This window comes from Carassius gibelio, chromosome A7, assembly GCF_023724105.1.
Source record: "Carassius gibelio isolate Cgi1373 ecotype wild population from Czech Republic chromosome A7, carGib1.2-hapl.c, whole genome shotgun sequence".
Classification (NCBI taxonomy): domain Eukaryota; kingdom Metazoa; phylum Chordata; class Actinopteri; order Cypriniformes; family Cyprinidae; genus Carassius; species Carassius gibelio.
In genome coordinates, this window is record NC_068377.1 from 29,973,077 (window position 1) to 29,995,989 (window position 22,913).

Consider the following 22,913-nt stretch of genomic DNA (forward strand, 5'->3'; position numbering starts at 1 on the left):
CATTGCTGTTGTGAGAAACAGCTTGTCAATACAAATATTGATGTCTGGGTCACGAATTGATACATTATTTTAATTTTGTTTCTTCTGTTGTGATTATAACTGTGAAATCGCAATCTTTTAGTAACAAGTTTGTCATTTATCTTCTTTGGACTTCACTGCTTTGGACAAAATTAGTACTGAACTTGGAGCCATAAAACTGGTGTAGAGAGTTGGTACACAATGTTGTGTGCCGTTGTTCCAGAATGTTTATTGCAGCACAAAAACTCAGTGGACTTGCACTCATTCAATTAAAAATATAGATATTTTTTTTGTCTGAGACTATATTCTGCAATAAAACATTGCAATACATTGAAATGTCAATTCCAACTCCATTTTTAGTGCATTATGGGCCATTTCTCCTGGAAGCAGGGGTCATGGAGGACTGACCTGGAGTCAGTGATTAGTACGATTGGAACAGGTAATTAGTATGGCAGCTGTGATGGTTCAGAGGTGAGCACCAGCTACACTCTTCTGGCCGACAGCTGGACAGATTGTCAGGCCACCTGGACAATTTACTTCCCCGTTCACACACACGCGCACACACAGGAGAGGCTTCCTGCCAAACTTCCTGTGCCTCATCAAGGCTCAGTCCTGATTAATTTGTAAGCCTGGGCACTGCAGAGAATAATCATGCTGTGAATCAAAAGCACTTTAATTTGTAATTTTGCTCATTTTTCATTCTTGCATGGAGCTGGTTTTAAATCCAAAGCAGTCTCTGCCTGCCAATTATGTCAGTAATATGTGTGCTGGAAACCCAAGGATGTTTTGAGCCTCTGTTATCTCCAACTGGTGGCAGGCTCAGCCTGGTATGGATGTTTCCAAAGGGTTTCATTGTCTGTCAGTTTAACAAATAAGACTTTGACACATGCAGAGTGAAGATGGGTGATCTCATCACTCATAGCCTCTTCATTTACTGCCCTGCAGTGACATCACTGGGCCACGATTTTCTTCCACCTCTTCTCTTGGATTTGATTCTCACTGCCGCACCTCATTTCGTGCACCGGTGCACACATCTCAGCATGGAGCCATGCAGGTGTGTGTGTTCGTTAGGGATAACGTGGAGATGTGATTGTTTTAGTGCAAGGCTGTCAGAAAGTCTATTTAAAGGCTGCGGTGTGAAACACTAAATTTTCTCGGTTACTCTTGGAATCTACTTTTTTGATCATAGTGTGTGATACTCAGAAGCTTTTGTAAATGAGAAAACTGGAGATATGTATTTAATTTGATTGCGGTTAAACAAGGACCAAATCTGTGGTTTTAGTTACTCTTGAAAGCAAAACAAAGCAAAACCAATATATTGTGCCATATTATTTCAGTGATTTTTATTGATTTTGGGTTTGGTTATATAAGTTTATTATTACATTAATGAAATGTATCAAAGTATTTATAATTAAACTTTAAATAATTAAAAGTATTTCACAATTACCAGAGCTGCTTGTCTTTGGGGAAATATTTTTGGGACCAATGTCACATGACTGCTCACTTTGGTGTAATGGTAAAGGCAGATGCCATTCATGCCAAACCAGGTGTTCGACTTTGAGCTGTATACTCTGAAATATGCATGTCTATAGCAACACTTTTAACCTCAAAATGAAAATGAATCAAAGGACAAAACCACAATACAACAAGCAACAGTCACCTTCTTTAGCAAGACTTTATTTATCCAACTTTTTTGCTAGCTACATTAGAATATTGAATGTCTTATTTTCAGTTAATCTTTCATTTTTATGGAATTAACATTAATCAATAGTAAACAGAAATATAACATGATAACTACATTTGAAGCTGGTCAGGTCGGAGCTCGTTTATAAATGTACCATGCACATTTTTGACATTTTATTGGCATCTTGGTTTTTCATCTAGAATCTTTTTATGCTGCTATTGCAAAATTCATATGTAGATGGTAATCTGACCAAAGAATGATCTCTAAATGGACTGGGAAAAGTTTATTTGATAGTTTTTGCTGATTTAGGCAACCTATTATGTTGGTTTATGTGAAAGCACACTTGAAAAAAATACTGACATGCATTTGAAGTATTGATACAATATAGTGGATACAAGATTTCCCTTAAATATGCAATGTCTCAAATCTCAGGTCCATATGTGCATACAACCACATACATTCCCTGCATCAAAGGAAGGTTTTTTTTTAAGCTCCTTTTTTAATCTGTTATTTGTGCCTCTCTCAGTCAGTCTTTCTCTGTTTAAGACGATGAACTTTGCGATCAATATCACCAAATGTGTTCTGTTTTAACTGATTAGATCAGCACGTATCCTCAATTCAAAGAGTTTTTCACTCTTTCTCTTTCTCTTTCTCTTTCCCTTCCCCTCCCTCCCAAAGGAGCCTATCAGCTCGCAGGCTCTCCTCCTGACCATCATAGAAAACGAGCAAGAAAGTGAACGAGAGCGAGTTCAGGATTGGAGAGAGTGTGAGTGAAATGGGTGAAAACAGTGTTGAACCAGCAGTCATCTCGAAACTCATACCCCAACAGGCTGCAGTGTGGTTTTAATAATAGTCACAGTGTATGAATATGCATTAATCTTGGGAAGAGAGGCTGAATAACTCAGTGTAGTTGACTTGAATCTTCAGGATTGCACACACTTATTAATGCTGTTTGCAGTACTATTACTACTGCTCACTGGAAGTACTAAACTTTGGCACATTACTCGTTTGGTAACCTTCTAACTTGGTCTATTACGAAAATGTTAATTTTAAAAATGAACAACAGGGCTCAAACTACACTGTTGATTCATGTTTATTACATTATGCATTTGGCACTGTTATAGAGTCCCCACAGGTCCATACATTTTTTTTTAAATTGCATAAATTTGGTTTTATCTAATTTGAGGTCATAGAAAAGGTATAACAAAAGTCTCATGTTAAATCTTATAAAGTCTCTATTAGGAGGTTTTATGCAAAAACGGAATTACAATCCGTTCTAATGAGATGATTAAAGTTCAAACTAATATGATGGGTTGTGCAGGAATAAAATATTAAAGCATTAATTATAATTAATTGTATAGATTGTTATCTGTAAAATAATCGATTTATTGCCTTTTATTTAAACACGTTATTACCATACGAGCAAAATCCTATTTTGATCAACCTCTAATTCATAGTAGGTATTGGTATATTGTTATTATATGAACCAGTTTTAGTTACAAGATAAAACATGTCTTGTGTATTTTAAACTTGCAGTAATCCTGTTTTGCAGTTGAATGTGTGTCCTAGCATGTTTAAGTAAAATAATTTGAGATGCATGGTTTATTTTGAGATCGAATGAGTTAGTTTTGTAGGGACGCACGGTTTTATTTTATTTTGTGTAGCTCTTAAAGCGCCTTAAATTTGGTTTTAAAATCCGTGGAAACCCTGTGTTATCCAAAGTGACTGTGTTATATTGCATTAAGGGTGTACGTTTTAAGAGTTCATGCATTTCCTGGAAATCAGTGTTTAATAGATATATTAAGAGTTCTAATCATCTCAACCAATAACTGCTCTGTCAATGCTAACTGAAGTAAATGTTAAATTAGATTCTGTGTTTCACAGAATTCTATGGAAATTATTGTAAAGTGCCTCTATGTAAATATGAGTTACACCACAGGCTTATCTACATACACTCCACAGGCCGTTTGTAACTCACTGGCATCCTGTAAGTGTGTTTTGTAGATGTATAGCCCATACTAGTGTACCATCTCTTTTGCCAGATCCTTGTGATTCATCATCAGTCTCCAATTGGGAGCTGCACAACTTACTACTAGAACTTCCTGTTAGAACAACAGATGGGCCTAGGGCCGAAATCTAACAGATATGGAGGTGTATGGAGGTGTCATCTCCCTCATTACCTGCTCTGTGTGTGAAAAGATGTTTCTCTCAAGGGAAGGGGGCAAAGAGATTTGCCTTTGAAGAAGAAAAAGAACACTATGGGCTGTAGGAGGAATGTCTTCATTATGCAAACAGGACAGAACAGAAACCAGTGTTTCGAGCCTCTGATGGCGTTCAAGAGATGCTGCTTTCGGATGCTAGTATGCAAAGCAAAACTGGGATGCTGATGCATATTTAAAGAGGTGACGCTCTTCGGATCTTCTCTTGTCTGTGAGTGTTGCATAACAGAATGACTGGGTTAGAAACCTGTCTAACCCTTGGTGTAGCATACAGAGAGAGAGATTATGAGAGTGTGCTGAGATCTGCCCTGCCGTGTTTGTGTCCGTGCCGTGTTTACTGGAACCATTAGAGATGTGAATCAGTGATGTGTGTTGCTCTAACATGTGCCCCATGTGTGTTTTCAGACTTGATCCACTGCACCAATGAGATGAATGTGAACGTGCCGCAGCTGGCTGACAGTATGTTTGAAAGAACCACCAACAGCAGCTGGGTTGTGGTCTTCAAAGCGCTCATCACCACACACCACCTAATGATGTATGGAAATGAGGTGAGAGATTCTGCAGTGGTGCTTCATATGTTTTTTTTTTTGTTGGCCCATATCAGACACCCTTCTGTGCTGTTACTGTTGAAGATACAGCTTGGTTAAATTGACCCTACATGACAAATCACACCTCAGCACTCACACTTTTGCTGTTTGTGACAGAGCTTGTATGACACATGATTCTAATATGCTGATATGGTGCTCAAGAATTGTTTTATCGTCATCAGTGTTGCTGTTATGCGTTATTTTCACGATTCCTTGGGGAACAAAAAGTTCAGCATTTAGTTGAAATGGAAGTCTTTTGTAACATCTTATTACTGTTACTTATTTTCATTTTAATTCATCCTTTTTAAATCAGATGCAGATGCAGTTTCTGATTTGAGACGCATTTAACTGTGATGTCAGTGTATCCTGTTTTGGTACATAAATAACTTAATGTATTTGTTCCTCCTCCTGTTGGACATTTCTGTAGATAATGAATGCATTTGGAATCTGCAATGAAAAACGCTAACAAGCATGTTCTGTTCGTGTTGTGGTGGAGTTAGAAAGTGCATGGTTTATGTACAAAAACCAGAATTAGTTCTATACAGGCACAAACACAGTCCACTAATGATTAACAGTAGGTAGGTGAGAATATGACACACACAAACACACATGATATATACAGTTAGGATGTGACCTAGATGTGCACATGGACCCCTTAATGTATTGCTCCTACATGAGCTCCTCTAGAAATGCACACGTTTACCTAGCTATAGTATCTAATTGAGGACGTACCAAATATTTGTTCTCTTTCGGTGTAAAGCTAATTGTAATAATTTTAGACTTTACTACTTAGAAACAAAAACTTTTTGCATTTTTAGAATTCGAACACATACATAAGTTGTTTTCACATTCACTTTTCTCAAAAGGACATTTTTGTCAGTTTAGGTAACTTTAACTTGAAGTTAATTCAGCTCTAAGAGATTAAGTCCAGTGAAGGATTCGTCTGCTTGATTCAGATCGCCACTTGCATGATACTTTTTAAAAGAACTGACTCATGGTCATTTCTTTGTGAAGTGGTCCACACCAGTCATAATACATGTTTGTTTTAAAGTGCAGCCAGTGAAGAAAACACGTCTATTGTATCATACCATTGTTCTTTCACAGTAAACAGTCATTTTTAACTCATCACATTGAATTTAGACTGTAGGCTCACAATTTGGGTAAAATATAATTACATTTTCTGTGGCGCTGAAGATTCTGCAGGAAACCGTGGCAAAGACACACAAAAACAATGGCAGCGCTAGTGACTCTCACACGCGTCCTTGATCATTCACTTAGGCTATAAAATAAAAAGTCCTTCACTATATGTCCTGAGCTCGCCAGTGTCAGAGATAGATAAAGCGTGCAGGACTGTCCTTCAGCACACCCTGCTCTGCGGCATGATGAGGCAATTATCAGCCAGGGGTGGTTTTTGTTATCGGAGCTGAACGTCTGGTCCAGGTCGAGTCTGGTCTTAATCCTTGACCACGTAATGGCTTGAAAAACACACGTTTGGTTATCACTGTCTGTTGACGAGCGAAGACGTTTGGAGGACATTTGTCTTGTCAGCAGTAGCCCTGTGAGAGGGCACAGAAAATGCCATAGATACGGTGTAGTTGATAAGGGAGTTTCCATATGCGTTTGTGCAAATAAGAGAGAAAAAGGGCGATGTCACTAAATGGTGGGACAGATAGAGAATGCACAATTTTCTGTAGTGACGTCATTGGAAATGTATGTTGTGTAGGGTAGAGATAGAGAGAAGAGTGGGTTGAAGAAACATCTGGGATAAGGACCTTTAAGAGCGAGATAGAGAGAGCGAGAGGGGCAAGGGACAGAAAGAAAATGAGTTGGAATTTGAATCAGCTGGTTCATGTTGGGTCACACAGTGGACAAATTGATTAACCTTGTATGGAGACACCTCTGACACCACTGTCCATCTAGAATGGTTCATTTTGGACACAGAGGGAAGACAGAGTGGGCGAGTGAGCTAATAAATGAGAGAGTCTCTGTGTGTGTGTGTGTGAAAGGGAAGTTCATTGGATCAGGTTAACGCTGGTGGCTCAGATAAAGCTTTGTTCAATCAAGATAAATAACCCCCTGCTGATTGTATGTAAAGAGACCTGTCTCAGTCTGCTGAGAGATGTAAGAACTTATCTTTTTGGCTTCATCATTAACTTCTCTGTTAATACTATTTGAGTTGAATAGACATAGACAAAACAGACATTCAGACGTTCATATTCAGAAAACACTGGCTAGAAGACTGAATCAAATTTAGATTGAATGTGAAACATTGAAATTAAAAGTTGCATCTTTATTTTTATTTTTCAGAATTACACACAAGTTCATAATTTCAAATGAAGGTCCACCACTATGCTCCCCATGCCAGAGTCTAGTATCTAGTATTAAACATGTTTCATTAAATTGTGCCAGTTTAACTTCTCTCAACCTTAAAAAAACACCAGCCAACAATATATAATTTTGCTTTGACAAAATGTCTCATGCAGCTGTGTCTATAGAAAATCTAAATTAACTATTTTCTTTAATAGATGTTTCTGGTCTTATTATGCAGTTCTTGTTAATCCAAAGATGAAAAAAAGGACTCAAAATTTAAATATTTAAATAACTTTCACATCTGAAAACGTCTTTCTTGATCAGCTAATGTCTCACAGACCGCATGGACTCCTGGATAATGTTCATTAATAGCCAAATAGCTGTAGGCATTGTTTCAAGCTATTGCTGTAAGTAATGCAGCCTTTCTGAAATCTTTGCTGATAGTTAACACAAAAGATTAATGTTAACACAATACCACCAAAAAGTTTCAGCATTTAAACATGTTTTTAATGAATCCATGTAAATGTTGGTCTTGAAAACGCCTTTTTCTCTGTGAGGAAGAACAGAGATGCTCGGTACATACTCTGGGATTCTGATGCGTTTCTACACAGAACGCTTCTACAGTACTTCTAAAAGCTGAAAAATGCTGCAATACAGCCTTGCTGTGTGATGGTTTAAATTAATTTGATGCTAATTTTAAGACCAGAATGTGCAATGTATAATCCATGGAGTTGTGTAGCGATTGCAAGCAGGAAAACATGAAAAACATGCCGTTCCATGTTGCGTTTCAAGGCTTTTTTGAGACCGCTGTGAAACGGGCTGTTTAACATTCTGGCCATGTGCTGACTCTGAGTTCAGGTCTCTTCTGTGTGGGATCTGTTTGCATAATGGATGCTGTATGTGAGTGATGTGTGCTAGGAAAGGTAATTATTACCTTTATGAAACATTCTCTCGCTCCCCTGATGACTTCTCCTTCTCTACCCTGCAGGCAGGAATGGCAAATCTAGACCAAAAACAAACAGCTGCTGCTCAGCAATCAGTAATTCAGAAGTAGGGGAGTAATAAACTGCACGCGGGAATTGGTGGCTCACCTTGTTGGATTGGACCATTTACTTTTTCGTTTTTAAAGTTTCAGTGACATGAGTCTCCTAAAAACAGTTACCCATGATGCTTTGCCACGTTTTTTCATAATAGCTGTTCCCCACACAGGTGTGCTGGAGGTTTTTTTTTATTTTATTTTACGTGTTACGTGTTACGTGTTGTATTTACATTGTTTTCTGCTGGTGATATTTTGGGAGCGGGAAGCATAGCACTACATCAGCTTTGTATAAATGTTTTTTTGGTCACACATTTCTGTTTTTGTATTTTGGTACGGTAATTTTAGCTCTGAATCAGATGTTATTCCAGCTCTCTACTTTACAAAAAGAATGGGTTTTGTGTTTGAAAATAATCGCTATCGAACAATGTGCCTCCTTTCGCATCCTGTCATCATCTTTTTGTGCTTGCCATTTTTCTTTAAGCCTTTATTTGTTTCTAACCACCATAATTGCTGAGGCGGTATCCATAGAAACCTCAGAGCATGTATGGATCGAGAGAGCGCAGACCAGCAGCCGGTACATTATCAGGGCATCATCATGCATCCTATTTACACACGTTCCCTGCAGGGTTAGCGTTCTTGTGCACCATCCAGCACACATACAGATTACATAGAGGAGATCCAGTGCTGCTTCTGGATCAGTTCCCAAAGGCACAAACAAAATCAGTGGCTAAAACATGAGCAATCTCTGTTCCCGGATTGCTGATATCTTCCCTCAATCTGAGCTGCTGTGTTAATAGAAACTGCTCTCTTTGGGAACACTCGCTCCCTGTCTTAATAATAAATGATGCTTCACTCTAACACTACTTGAGGTTTGTTCTCACATTAATTATTTGCTCAGCTGAGAATGGCGGACCCTTTCTGGTCTATCAGTCTATATTTGTCGTCCTTCTGACATCCATTTTGTATAACCTCATCTATGTAAAAAAAATGTAGGGAGATTGAGGGTTTCATGCAGAGGAGCAGGCAGGCGATTGTGGATTTGCAGACTCCACTGAATCAGAAATCCGTATTGATCTACGCTCTGGAATGGAGCAATATTCTCTGCAGTTTGGTACACACTTGCTCGGCCATGCATTTTCCACAAGGTTTCTCTCCAAGGTTAAGCCACAGTGCCAGAGCTGCCATCCTGAGGATTTTCGGTACGCCTCACTTCGCTTCTCATCTGATCCCTAAAGATTTTAGGCTGGTATTTGAGGCACCGGTGCAAATCAAAAGTATGTCAGTAGTTTTCTTTGAGAATGATTGGGAACACACTGTTAGATCACGGAGTTTTGATGCTAAGGACCTCTAAATTTGAAAGGAATCCCCTTCCTAAAATATTAAGATAGCTCCACTAAATATTTTCATTTATAAAGACCCATTTATACTACATAATATTGTAGAGATGCAAATATATAATATATTATATATAATATATTATATATATTTTTTCAATAAATTTTTCTGGAACTATATGTAGATTTCTCTTAATTTTGTGCTGTTAAAAACTAGAGGCTTTTGTTAATTTATTTTTTGCTGATATTTTCCATGCATCTCAACTGATCAGAAACATTGCTCTGCCTTACGTTCCATCACAAAGTTATGTTCAACTTATATGAATCGCAAAATAAATACACAAAACTTTGAAGAAAAGTTTTAATGTGGTTTATTGGAACATTCAAGTTAGCCCATGTCTATATTAAATGACTGTTTAACTCTCTTGTCTGTGCTGTTTCTCTCCTATGGTGTACCTGAGGGGTTTAGTTACTTCAGAAACAGAAAGATTATGATAAATCACAGGACAGCGTTGACCATTTTCTGCATTCCTGAATGATTCTGTGTGCACGTGATCTGTATGTTACAGGAGAGCTTGTGTGTTGTGCAGCAATGTAGCAGCACATTAGCAGAGATTAACTACCTGTACAACAAACGGTTTAAAACATGAATTCACCCAATCAATACTGATTATCCACATGCTACAAACATGCCTGATATATAACCTCCAGCACTCAATCATCGCCATCATTATAACCTTCAGCTTCTTTCTGATTTGAGTGATCCACATATCTGTCAGGCTAGCTGATGATGTTTAGTGCATGAATTCTCTAGTATGGGCTGTTTACATTAATTATGCTTGTGATGGAGCGGTCTCGGTGTGAGGGAAAGCCACGATGCTCCGCCTCTCAAAAAATCCACTCCTCACTCCAGTCAAAAATCACGCCGCTTCACTCCTCGCCCTGCTCTCACTCCACTCCTCTCAATTACTGTGATCTCCAGTGTTAGATCACTATTCTCCAATCGTCCTTGTTTGTATATTGTTAAAATGCCGCTGAACTTTTACTGTTTGTCTGCACAAATTTTAAAATAGAATGAGGAACCTCACACAAAGCCTCAATCACATGACCAGGGCCACCCCACACCAAGAGCTTCTTAAAGATCCGTGATCTTTGATCTTTCGGAGAGTGGGTGGCCACTGTCCCTCTATATACACTGCCTACGGTTCAGTGGATCACCACTCTTGATCCTCCAATTTAAGCAGAGGTCTAGGAATGCAGTATTTTCTTTTGCCTCCTATCCCTTCAGATGCGTTTTAGGAACCTTCTGGGATTTCAGTGACTCTTGACCTTTGAATACTTTGGCCACAGGTGAAAAATGGCCCCTGCCAGGACAATTTCATTCCTCTGTGCCAAGCAGATTTTGCCTGACTGCAGGTCCTGTCACCAGGTCCTCATGCTGGTTCCTTCCCTGGGGTGAAACGAGCCTAAGGCTCCATCCCAGTATGTGAAAACCGTTTCCTGCGGACTCTTTTTCTCTGGTGTACTGATTTATGAAATAAGATCAAGGCTACACTTACTGCATTCTGGATTAGACTCAGTGTGGGACTGATAACTTTCTAGTGTCTCGTTAATGGCATTAACAAATACAGCTTCTAGGAAACACAATTTGTTCTATCCAAATTTAATTATTCAGACTATTCATTTGTTGGCGTACCACCCTATAGTGTGTTGCAAATGGATACAGACTGTTTGTTCTTTAACTGAAGAGTTGCTCCTCCCTAAACTGAAAATTCACTCATCATTTACTCACCTTTATGCTGTCCCAGATGCGCCATCCCAGTTACTTTCTTCTGTGGAGCACAAGCAAAGATAAAAAAAAAAAATGAAATAAAGATATAATTAAATAAAAAGTTGACTCTTCATAACCGTAATCCATACTACCCCAGATGATGAATAAATGTCTGTTGATGCAATGTCTGAACTGTTCAAGATCAATCAGGGAAGTTTGAAGTAAGCATGAAATTAAAAATCACCATCCTATTTTCTAAATGCATGTTATTGATATTACTGTGAATGATTCATCCATCATGCTTTTCTAAAAAAAAAATTGACCTCAGGCAGTTTTTTATAAAAAAAAATTGTAACTCGATCTTCTGGTGAAACTACTTCTTTCTCTTTGGTGATGTATGCCGGACATCTCCAATTATTTAGTCAGTTTAATTCCTGTCCTTTTCTTTTATTCAACTGCAAGCCTTCAGGTCTGCCTCAGTCCAATCAACAATCGATAGACCTAACCGAGCCCCAATCCTACAAAAGAATGTTTCGCTCACAATTCGGCAGATAATCTGTCTCTACTTTCATTAGATCAAAAATCTTAACCCTGTAGTTTATTGACAGGTGAGTGGGCAGAACTTTGTGTGCGATATACTCACTAAATGAGATGTATTCATTTGTGTAGCCACTTAATTCATTTTCTGATCTCAGAAATTCAGAATATGATTTTTCTGATCAAATCACAAAACAGTTTGGTTGGTTTTGAGGTCGGTGTAAAAGTTCTGTTTTCCTGTCATGTATGTCATGACATGCATGAATGCATCCTAGTAATCTTCTGCATTCCCAAAACTCCCATCATGTCTTTTCTCAGCATCCAGAACACTGTGTGCTTCTCTTTTCTCTGTTTCTCAGCCCATAGGCTGAATGGAGGAGGGGAGCAGCAGCAGACATACTTGGCAGCTCAAAGAGAACTCCGAGGAGTCTGGTCTTTTACACAGGTCTAGGTTTCAGCAGCGGGGTGCTTCTGCACGTCAGGAATGGAGTCGCTCCCGCATTCTGACGGATTAAGAGCTGCAGAGTCACATCTAGTGTATGACTTTATATTTTTGTGTCAGCATTTTGATTATCTGTTCTCTGTTCCCGCAGCGTTTCATTCAGTATCTGGCCTCAAGAAACACGCTCTTCAATCTGAACAATTTCCTTGATAAAGGTGCATTGCAAGGTAAGAAACATGAACACCTTTCCTGTCTCTAAAGCTTTGTATGCGCACACACGCTGATGACAAACCCCTCGATCTTGCCCTCAGGCTATGACATGTCCACGTTCATCAGGCGGTACAGCAGATATCTCAATGAGAAAGCCCTTTCGTATAGGCTGGTGGCTGTGGACTTTACCAAGATGAAGAGAGGGTGGGTAAACCTCATGTCTGCCTCTGTAATATTGTCTACATAGTCAAGATTGTGTTCGAACACATCGTCTCAGCAGGACACAATCAAATCAGGCTAGCTCATTACTCCGATAATTAAGTTGTTTGTAAAAGCTGTTTTTTTTTTAAAGACCTAATTAAGATTGTGGGTAAGTGGCGATTTCTGATTGTTTGTTTATCTGTTTGTGGTGCAGTATTGATGGAGTCATGCGTACCATGAACACAGAGAAGCTGATCAAAACGTTGCCTATCATTCAAAACCAGCTGGATGCACTGCTGGATTTCCAGGTTTGTGTTGGAGTTCATGCATGTATGATTTAAAGCTTCCTAATTCTTCAGATCCAATCAAAATTTATTTATTTATTTTTATATAATTGATGTTATATTGTCTTCTTTACTGGCTTAACAACCTTCAATTTGAGAAAAAACATCCACATACTATTGCAAGTTTGGGGTCAGAAATGTATTTGAAAGAAGTCTCTTATGCTCACCATGGCTGCATTTATTTAATTAATCAAAAATGCAATAAAAACTGTAATGTTGTGATATTAAAATTGAAAACAACTGCTATCTGTTTTAATGACAGCTACTTTTTTAGCAGTTATTACTTCAGTCTTCAGTGTTGCATGATCTTTACAACATCATTATAACATCTCATCTGTTGCTCAAGTTACATTTCTTTTTATCGGTGTTAAAAACAGCTTAATGTTTTGTGTAAACCTTGATGCAGTTTTATTTCGTGCCTTTTTTCCTGAATACTTTGAAAAATAGAAAGTTCAAAAGAACAAATCTTTTTGTTACTTTATAAATGTCCTTATGAATTTGATCAGTTTAATTCGTCCTGGCTATGAATACAAATATTTCTTTCAAAAAAAAAAAAGAAAGAAAGAAAGAAAAAAAAAACATACTGTCCCCAAGCTTTTAAACAGTAGTGTATATGTAAAGAATTTAAGTAGGTTGATGAAATGCAAGAACATTTACAATATGAAAAGTCCGTTGTTCTCTTCTTTTAATGAAAGTAATTCAGCTTGGATAGATTTAGTCCAGATTATTTGACTGCGCTTTGTGATTGAAGTGATAATCATTTCCCCTAACATCAAGTAGGCTTGGTGACCCCTAAGCCCTAGGTTGGAAAACCCTATATTAACAGAACAACATTGATGTTGATTCAGTCCAATCTATTTGGTATAATGTGTACTCTATCCTGTGGATCTGTGTCCATAGGCTAACCCTAATGAGCTGACTAACGGAGTGATCAACGCTGCCTTCATGTTGCTCTTCAAAGACTCCATCCGTCTGTTTGCTGCCTATAATGAGGGTGTTATCAACCTGCTGGGTAAGAGTAATCCACTCCCTCTCTCTCTGGAGAGCATCCTTCTCTCACACTACTTTAGGGGTTAACGCGTGTTGTGTGTCATTTTCTCCTGATAACCCCGAAAAGAACTTAAATTACACTTTCATTTTTGATCGTACAGATAAGAGCAATACATCAATCGAATCTGTAAAGGGTCTACTTTTTTTTGTATACAGACATAATAACAACAAAACTTTGTGCATTTATAAAATAAAAATAACAAACAATCCTCTGTCTGCAATGATCTTCATTTAGACATGCATCATTAAAAATACAAAACAAATATTCTGTGATAAAGTAATCCTTATGAAAACAACGCGATGTCCGTTTTTCACGTCTCCCTTCATTATCTTCTAATGTGACCACACCCCCACGCTGAACATGCTATTCATATTATAATGTTTCACTGAAGCACGCAGCTTGAATACACCCACACAACTGACAGCAGACAGCACAGCGAGACGGTTCAAGTTTTTTTTTATTTTACTGTTTGCTTTGCGATGAGAGGAATAAGACATAATTCACCCGCCAAAAAAGTGATGAGGATTACCTCAGGATTTGAGATTTGGATTTCCTCAGAAAAAAAGAATGAAGCACTTTATTCAGCAGAGATCATAAACATGAGTAAGTCTCTTTTTATTTATTTATATTCTTGCAGTAGTTTTTACATAACCTGTAAACATTTTACTAGTTAGATTTTTTCCATAGACTTTTTCCAAATAATAATTCCTGACTAAATGTATAATCAAGTGAAACATTATGAAGTTTCAATAACAATATACAATACTATTTCTATCATTCAAAAGCTTGATGTAAATAATATAAAATAAATGTAACCGTAACACATGTAACAAACTTTCTTTTTTTTTTTTTCTTTTTTTTGTTAAAAGGATTTCTGAAGGATTGTGTGACTTGGAGGAATGATGCAAAAAATTCTGTTTAAAAGTCAGCTTTAATTGTTCCTAATTAACTGTTTATCTGCACTCGCAAGTGGATATTCAATTATGTTGTGGGATAATTAAATATATTCTAAATAAACTACAAACATAAAATTAAATACATTTATTTTGTCCTCACATTTTTCCTTGTAACTCTTTCCCTCTCAGTGACACAGCTGACTAAAAGGCTCATTATTGCAGCTCATTATGCGGGGCTTTGTCTTCTCAGGTGTAAATCACAATGTTTTATTGCCTTTTAATCAAGAGTTTTAACATTTTTAGTTTTTCACTAACCACGCATAACATTTTTCTCAAAAACACAATCATGTACACACATGGTGCTCACATATTATTAGGGCCCAGTTTGTGCTGATTACAGTGAGATTAAACTTTAACCAGTTAGATGTTTATAAGAAACTGAGAAAAGCACAAATGTCAGGGCATGACAAAACTTCTCCAGGCCCCAAAAATACCCTTAGACCTCAGAGGGTTAATCACTAGTAATTTCATCCAAAATAAACTGCAAATCAGTCCCGTTGTTAGTAGAAAATTTTTCACGTTTTCAAAACGTCTATATTTTGAAAATTGGAGGGACCGTATTTTCTACATCTGCTGTCAAATAGCCCACTCCAGACTAACCCACAGGTTTTTGTTAATGGATCAATCCGTCCATCGCCGATGGCTGATAGACAGAGAGAAATAAGACATAATTAAGTTTGAGCTCTAATTATTTGAGCTCTAATTATGTAGTTTTCCATGATTTCTATTGTTGTATTATTTTGTTTTGTGACAGACGGCCATTTAGGTTGGTGGTCTAAAAATGCATTCTTGCTAGCTGTCCTTGAGCAAACCATTACAGCAGCTTTTATATGCCCCTGCCTCTGTCAGACAGCCCCAGAGTGTTTTGACAGTCCTCTGATGGGTAATTGCAGTCTTTATCTGTTTGAGCTTCTCTGCTAATCGTTCTGTTCTCCCCATCTCTCTTTCTCTCTCTCTCTCTCTCTCTCTCTCTCTCTCTCTCTCTGTGTGTCTCTTGTCCTCCTGTTTCAGAGAAATACTTTGATATGAAGAAAAACCAGTGTAAAGATGCTCTGGACATCTATAAGAAGTTTCTGTACAGGATGACCAAGCTGTCAGAGTTTCTTAAAGTGGCTGAGGTACCAGTGCAACACACACACACACACACAGTGTTTCGATATGACAGGTCTGAGATTAGACAGGATCAACGACCCCTCTGCCCCAACAATTTCTCTCTCTCATATTTTTCCATCCTACAATGCTCTGGCATTCATATTCACTGGTATGATTCATGCACAGATGCCATATATTTAGTGTTCTGGCACTGCAATGCATAAACATATACGTGCCTTTTCTGCCAGAAGGGATTCGGATAGCAATAAGTTTCATTCTTTGTTTGAATCGAGGTTAAACTGACCTTTGTTTTAGTTTTTTTTTTTTTTAGATTTTAACTCTTTGACACTGATGAATTTCTGTGCTGTTGCCTTCTTCCTCTCACTTCCCCTCCATCCATCCTGCCAGGCATTAGTCTGGTTTTATTTCCAGGCTGTTCTTCTGATACATCAGATATCTCAGGGATGGGATTTGATTTGACAATGAGTCTCTAGGTACAAAGTCCATCACCATGTGAGATTCCTGTCTAATTTTTATTTATTTATTTATTTATTTTTACATCCACTGGCTCTCATTTAAAAGTCATCATTTGTAAAAAATAGTTTTTGAATGTTAACCACTCCACACGCCACAGTCAGCCGTGTGAGACATTATCAATATCTTTGTCTGTTCCCATTGGTCCTCCGTGGCTCTCGGCATGCCACACCTCTGTTATTTTTTTTCTTTCATTTCTAGACACTGCATGACTTAATGATCCTTCATGTTTGTTCTTTTTCTGATTCCTCCTCCCTCACCTCGTTTGTTTGTTTGTTTACCGCTTTTTTGTTTTGTTTATGACACAGCAAGTTGGAATTGATCAGGGTGACATCCCAGATCTCACTCAGGTCAGTGTACATTTCATCTCCACTTTCTGTTTCTCCTCTTCTTCCTCAATACACTGCTGATGTTGTCCATCGTACCACCGCTCTCCCTTCCTCCTTTTTCTCTGTTCCACCTGTCCTCGTCCTTTCTCTTGTTGTCTTATGTGCTGTTTTTGTACCCATGCTCACTGTTTTTTAAATGTCGTCTCTCCTGTTTGGTTTAAAAAGTCAGACTTAATATTAATAGCTTCAAGACCTAGTGGTAGAGCTTTATAGAATTGACCAAACACTAGTTCCCTCTCAGATGTGTTTAGTGATGATCACACTATTTCAGCATGACTTTGTGAAGTTGCAGTAAGCACAGCTCAAAGTCGATGTCTTTGTTTGAGTGTTGACATTGAGTGATGAGTTGGGTTAACAACACACTATATTAAATGAGATGTTTATTCCCCTTCCATAACACATTGTTTATAGTTCCTTTCAGACGACTAGAGGATCTTACCTTGTAGGTGATGGGTTATATGCACTGCTTGCATTTGAACATTATAACATTGGCTGCTACTAGTGCTGGGTGAAATATCAAATATTGACAAAATATAAAAAGTTTTGTGTGTCAGAAAATTAGCCAGAATTGTTAATTTTTGCAAAAAAATTATTTGGCCATCCAATTTTTAGAAACCTGTGCAAGTAGGCCAGTTTAACAATCTCTATAAATGAAGTAATGTTTTAAAATTATAACAAATATTTGCTATTTAAACCAGGGACATATAGCAATAAAAACTGATATGTCTGATTAAACACACAAACATAAACTTATAATTAATAATAATAATAAATCATTACATTTATATAGCGCTTTTCTAGGAACTCAAAGCACTTTACACAGTCGGGTGGTATCTCCTCATCCACCATTATACATTTTTCTGTGAAAAATATGCGGGTAAATATTAGAATTTAATAATATATATTGTTGCATTGTTCTATATAATTATATAACACACACACACATATATATATATATATATATATATATATATATATATATATATATATAGAATCAATGTTCATTTAATGAAAAATGAACTTTATTTTTCATTATTTTTACTATATTTTTTACTACAAGTCATTTTAGAGCAAATACTGTGTATGTTGAGATCAAATATCAACACATTTCAATTTTTTTTATTTTTTTAGCTATATCTCTCAGCCCTAGTTTTTTTCTGACTGCATCAGCGGATTCATCTCTTGAAATCCAGGCTAACTGATTGAATGTGGCCCAAACTGCCATCCCCGGCCCCCCTCACTTTGCAGGCATGGCCGCACATTGCTTTTTCTGCTGATCTGAGACCAGATGTGCAGCTGTCTCTTTATAGTTTGATCAAATTGTAAGCTTAGATCAGCATAAAAGCAAATCTCCTGCTGGGTAGCATGAACCCTTGCGATCTCTTGCGAGAGCTATATGTTTTACCCAATACCCTGTTTCTCCTTAATGTGAGAAAACTGCCCCAGCGGCCTTAAATTTGTAGGCTTGAAGTATTAATATAACCTCGCTTTGTCCTTTTGCGTAGCCGCACGCACATCTATAATGTAGTCATTTAATCAAAAGCCCGTACATGCCTTGTCTTCTCTGAGGAAATCAAATCAGACAGGAAAGGAGCTAATTAAAAGCTCTTACACTTTCATCTTTCTTTTTTATCTCACTTCTGTGAAAGCCCCAAATTTTCATTTTTAGTTCTATTTGAATTGTAGCCTGCTGCATATGTGTTTTTCCCCCCTCTCTTCTGGCTTCTGTTTTCTGCGGAATGGATGAGACCCAATCTGCCCTCTCAGCGATGTGGAGAAAAAGCCAACCTAGATCAGATCCAGACATGTTGTCTAGAGCTGCCAGCTAGGCTCAGTCGAAGAGCTTACCTTACCTTCAGTCCATAAAAGCAGTTTTTACATGGGTTGTCTGTTTTGGAAACTTGGCACAAAGCACCTGCTCTTTTCACAAACCGTGAGCTCTGAGCTTGTGCTAACATTTGCTCTCATTTGAATGAAGCATCACAGGATGTGTGTGCTCTTAGGTGCTAACATACACATCCCGTGTTTGCTGATCTGGGACCCGTGTAATGCTTCCTCTCGTTGTTGTTCAAATAATTATTTTCAAAAGAATCCAATCTGAGATCGGTATAAACGGCTCAGAGGAAGGTTTTAGCTAGATTTGCGACTCAACGCAAGAAATCCTCACAGAAACCCCAAAATACTAGTTCCAAAAGCCAGTGTAAATTGTTTAATGTCATGGTCCAATACTGAGATATATCAGTGACCTCATGGGTCTGCCATGCGTTTGAGATTTGGGTCTTCGACTGTGCATGTCACTTCTTCTCTTTCGAATTTGTACTCTTCCTCTCTTGTTTTTTGTGCTTGTTTATCCTTTACCTGTACGCCTCTTACTAAATGCTTAAAGCATGCTCCTGTTATTATTTGCTGAAACTCAGGTGGGTCGGGTGTGTGTATGTTTGACCATGTGAGTGTGTCTTCTTTAAACTGGTGCTGTATGTTCTCAGTGAGGTCTTGACTCGTCTCTTTCTCCTGCAGGCTCCCAGCAGTCTCCTGGAGGCTCTTGAGCAGCACCTAGCCTCTCTGGAGGGAAAGAAAACCAAGGAGCTCTCCGCTGACAACAGGTTTGAAATCCTACAGATCCAGACAATCCAGCATCACTCTGTACAGCCCTGTTTGGGCATACATCCGTAAAGTCATTTTTCAAATTTTTGTCCATCCATTGAAATTGAGTGGTTTAATCCAAATCTTCAGGAAAAAAAAAGATTGCATTACACGATGAACAAATTTAATTTTAGATGATCAACGCACATACATAGTTCATCAGATATTGTAAACAGACGCTCAGTCAGTGATCAGTAATTGATTTTCCATATTTACAATATTAATAAATGAATGGACAAATTCCATTCCGCATTTCCATCAGTTGTAATGGCGTTGAACAGAGATACCAACATTGATTTTTATCTATTTATTTAATTTAATTTCTGTCTCTTTCTGTTCATTTCAATCTTTTGTGCAATTATTACTAGGTTTATGCAAGTCAATGCATACATTTTTATCACAGTGTTTTTGCATTTCTTAAAAGAACAAATGATCCTCTACTGAAATTCCAAATAAAACAGGAAACAAGAAAAACATATTAAAACTGTAAAACTTAAAATTTTCTTTATCTTTATTTTCTTTACCTCTTTTTTGTATCTACTGCCATCACATTGAGTTGTGGGCTGGTTGAAAAATATAACATGATGGTCATTATAGTGGGCAACCCATTATGTGTAATATAAAACAACTTTTATTAGGCTAATGACATCTCATTCATCTCATGTGAGTGTACTTTTCTATAGCTTTGAAGATTAGACAAAAATATGTGGTCAAATATGCAAGTTGCTGTATATTCTGAATAATACCTCTTAACAGCACTTTACTTCACAAGCCATATGCCGAAGCACTTGATACAGCAACAACAAACCATCAGCAAGAAATGTATATATAGCCACATACTCTGGCTTGTGAACAGTATTAAATTGATCAGCTCTTAAATAAGGAACTGATAGGGAAATCTCACTGTGTGTTTCTGTGTTTTTGTTTGTAGAGCCAACACTCTGTCCAATGCGGTGTCGTCCCTGTCCAACACGGGCATGTCCTTCTCCTTCTCATCCAGCAGGATGGACGAGAAGGAGAAACAACTGGCCCTGGAGGAGGAGCAAGCCCGTCTGCAAGCTCTCAAGGTGGGTTAAAATCGATCCCATTGCGTTCTGTGAATGAACATGTTCGGATTTCTAATTAAGTTTGAAGTGTAGACAGGAAGTGATGTTAGCACTTGGTTCTGTGTAGAATATAAAGAGCATACCCAGAGAGGTTTGTTGCAACTGATATTTGGCAGGATTGAAGCTGCTGTTCTGGGAACATTTTGTTCTACACATACAAGCGGATGTGTGTTTACAGAATACGCCCTTGTACCTTCAATGATTAGTCTCCAGCAGTAAGTGGTCAACGGGGTTAATCAAACTTCTCTGTTCCAGTCAGGATGTACTGTCATACCTTGTGGGACACAAACACTCACACCAACATGCACACAAACTGGATGACACACACGTCCGTTGTGTGGAATGTGTTGTCAGATGCACCGTGGCTCTGTATCTGAACAGTTCAAACATTCAAAGCAATTTCAAAAGTCCAACATCAAAGTATTCACACAGCTCATGTTCAGTTTGTGTGAGATTGAACTGGTGTTTCTTTGTGATTGTGTTACTCCAGGAGTTTTACGGCATTATCACTTTCTTTTTCTGTGGATTCTTTTCTTCCCACATTTTCTTTTTGATGTAAAGGGATTAAAAAAGACATAGAACCTTGCCATGTCGCAACCTACTTTCTCTCACTTTAAAAACTAGAAACTAGAAAAAAAAACTTCAGGTTTGCTTGTTAATAGGGCTGCACAATTTGGCCCAAAATGGTCTATAATAATAATAGTATTAATAATAGTTTACAGATTTAATAATATAAAAATTATATCTAAAAATAATTATATACAGTAATAATTGTTGTTATGATTCCAAATAAAAATAATAAAATAAGATTTGACTGTTTAAATATTTCTTTGTAAAGTAGAATATAGGAAAAAATTATATAATCACTTTAGAATGCAACTGTAAAATTTATGACTAATACTTAATACTCAAATAGTAAACCAAGTTTTCTTTTTTTTCTATAGTGCTTGTAGATTTTCTTTTGTTGAGAAAAATCTGTTTAAGAGTGCTTCTCAGTACAAGTTTGGGAAATGGTTGATACACGTTGTATTCCCAAATGCATGTTCTAAGCAACCCAAACTCAGTGCGTATTTAGAGACAAGCTTGTGTGGAGCAGCATTTACTGTGAACCGTGTCGCAGCAATACCAAAAACACAAGATCATGAGCTGCTCACGTGTAAAAGAACACAGTACACGGTCTAAGTTTAGGTCTAAACCTAGTGGCCAGACTTTAGACCAGACATGACTCTGGTCTAACTCTGATGGTTTCTGTTGGTCTGATGTCAAGTAGTTTTGCTCTAGTGACTTTCTTGGCTTGAAGTAGCTCTACATGTTGATGATTTATTGGCTTTTCTTGTTCTTTTCTTATAGTTGGTTAAGGCTACTCTAGTAGTTTCTGAGCTAGTCTGCTAGTTTTTGTCCAAGGAAGTGTGACCTGAGAGATCTTCTCTGACTTCAGGCATCTCTTATACACCGACAGTCCACACACACGGACAGCAGATCTGAGCTGATTGGCACTTCAGCTGCCTGAGTGGATGTAATCTGTCTGATTTCACAGAGCTCAGCTGAAGGAAATGTTCTGTGCTGTCATTCTCTACGGTCACCTTTGCAGGAGGAAGAAGCAGAGCAGCCCAGTTTATATATGTTTACATTCTCTTTAAATGTTTTCTTCCTGTGTTTTTTGATTTGTATAGAACCAGCGTCTAAAGGAGATCAACATGCAGACGCCCTCCACCTCGCCCAGCACACAGTCTATGGGTAGTGTCAACAACCACACTGCGGGCATGGACCTGTTCACCAACACCACAAGCCCACCCTCAACAAACAGGTCACTAACATACTGTACTTGATAGCAGTACATATTATACTATACAGTAATATAAAGCTCAGTAAATCTACAATATATGCTTAATTGCTCAATTCCAGTCTTCGTGTGCTACCGCTTTGCATATTTTGCATGTCTCTTATTAAACACACCTGATTCATATACAGTCAGGTCCATAAATATTGGGACAGCGACACAATTATAATCTTTTTGGCTCTATACACCACCACAATGGATTTGAAATGAAACGAACAAGATGTGCTTTAACTGCAGACTTGCAGCTTTAATTTGAGGGTATTTACATCCACATCAGGTGAACAGTGTAGGAATTACAACAGTTTGTATATGTGCCTCCCACTTTTTAAGGGATCAAAAGTAATGGGACAATTGGCTGCTCAGCTGTTCCTTGGCCAGGTGTGTGTTATTCTTTCATTATCCCATTTACAGGGAGCAGATAAAAGGTCCAGAGTTAATTTCAAATGTGATATTTGCATTTGGAATCTGTTGTCGTCAACTCTCAATATGAGATCCAAAGAGCTGTCACTATCAGTGAAGCATGCCATCATTAGGCTGAAAACCCATCAGAGAGATAGCAAAAACATTAGGTGTGGCCAAATCAACCGTTTGGAACATTATTAAAAA

General features: G+C 37.8%; 1 protein-coding gene across 2 annotated transcripts in view; it reads left to right on the forward strand.

The window, feature by feature from the left end:
• Positions 1-22,913, forward strand: part of LOC128017151 (phosphatidylinositol-binding clathrin assembly protein-like) — a 45,849-nt gene that overhangs the window by 5,709 nt on the left and 17,227 nt on the right. For both annotated transcript variants that reach the window (XM_052602379.1, XM_052602380.1), the window contains exons 2-11: positions 4,327-4,469; positions 12,093-12,168; positions 12,253-12,355; positions 12,567-12,660; positions 13,597-13,708; positions 15,715-15,821; positions 16,638-16,679; positions 19,236-19,321; positions 20,293-20,428; positions 22,141-22,274. In XM_052602379.1, coding sequence (XP_052458339.1) covers positions 4,327-4,469; positions 12,093-12,168; positions 12,253-12,355; positions 12,567-12,660; positions 13,597-13,708; positions 15,715-15,821; positions 16,638-16,679; positions 19,236-19,321; positions 20,293-20,428; positions 22,141-22,274 — 1,033 coding nt within the window. The remainder of the gene's footprint in view (positions 1-4,326; positions 4,470-12,092; positions 12,169-12,252; positions 12,356-12,566; positions 12,661-13,596; positions 13,709-15,714; positions 15,822-16,637; positions 16,680-19,235; positions 19,322-20,292; positions 20,429-22,140; positions 22,275-22,913) is intronic.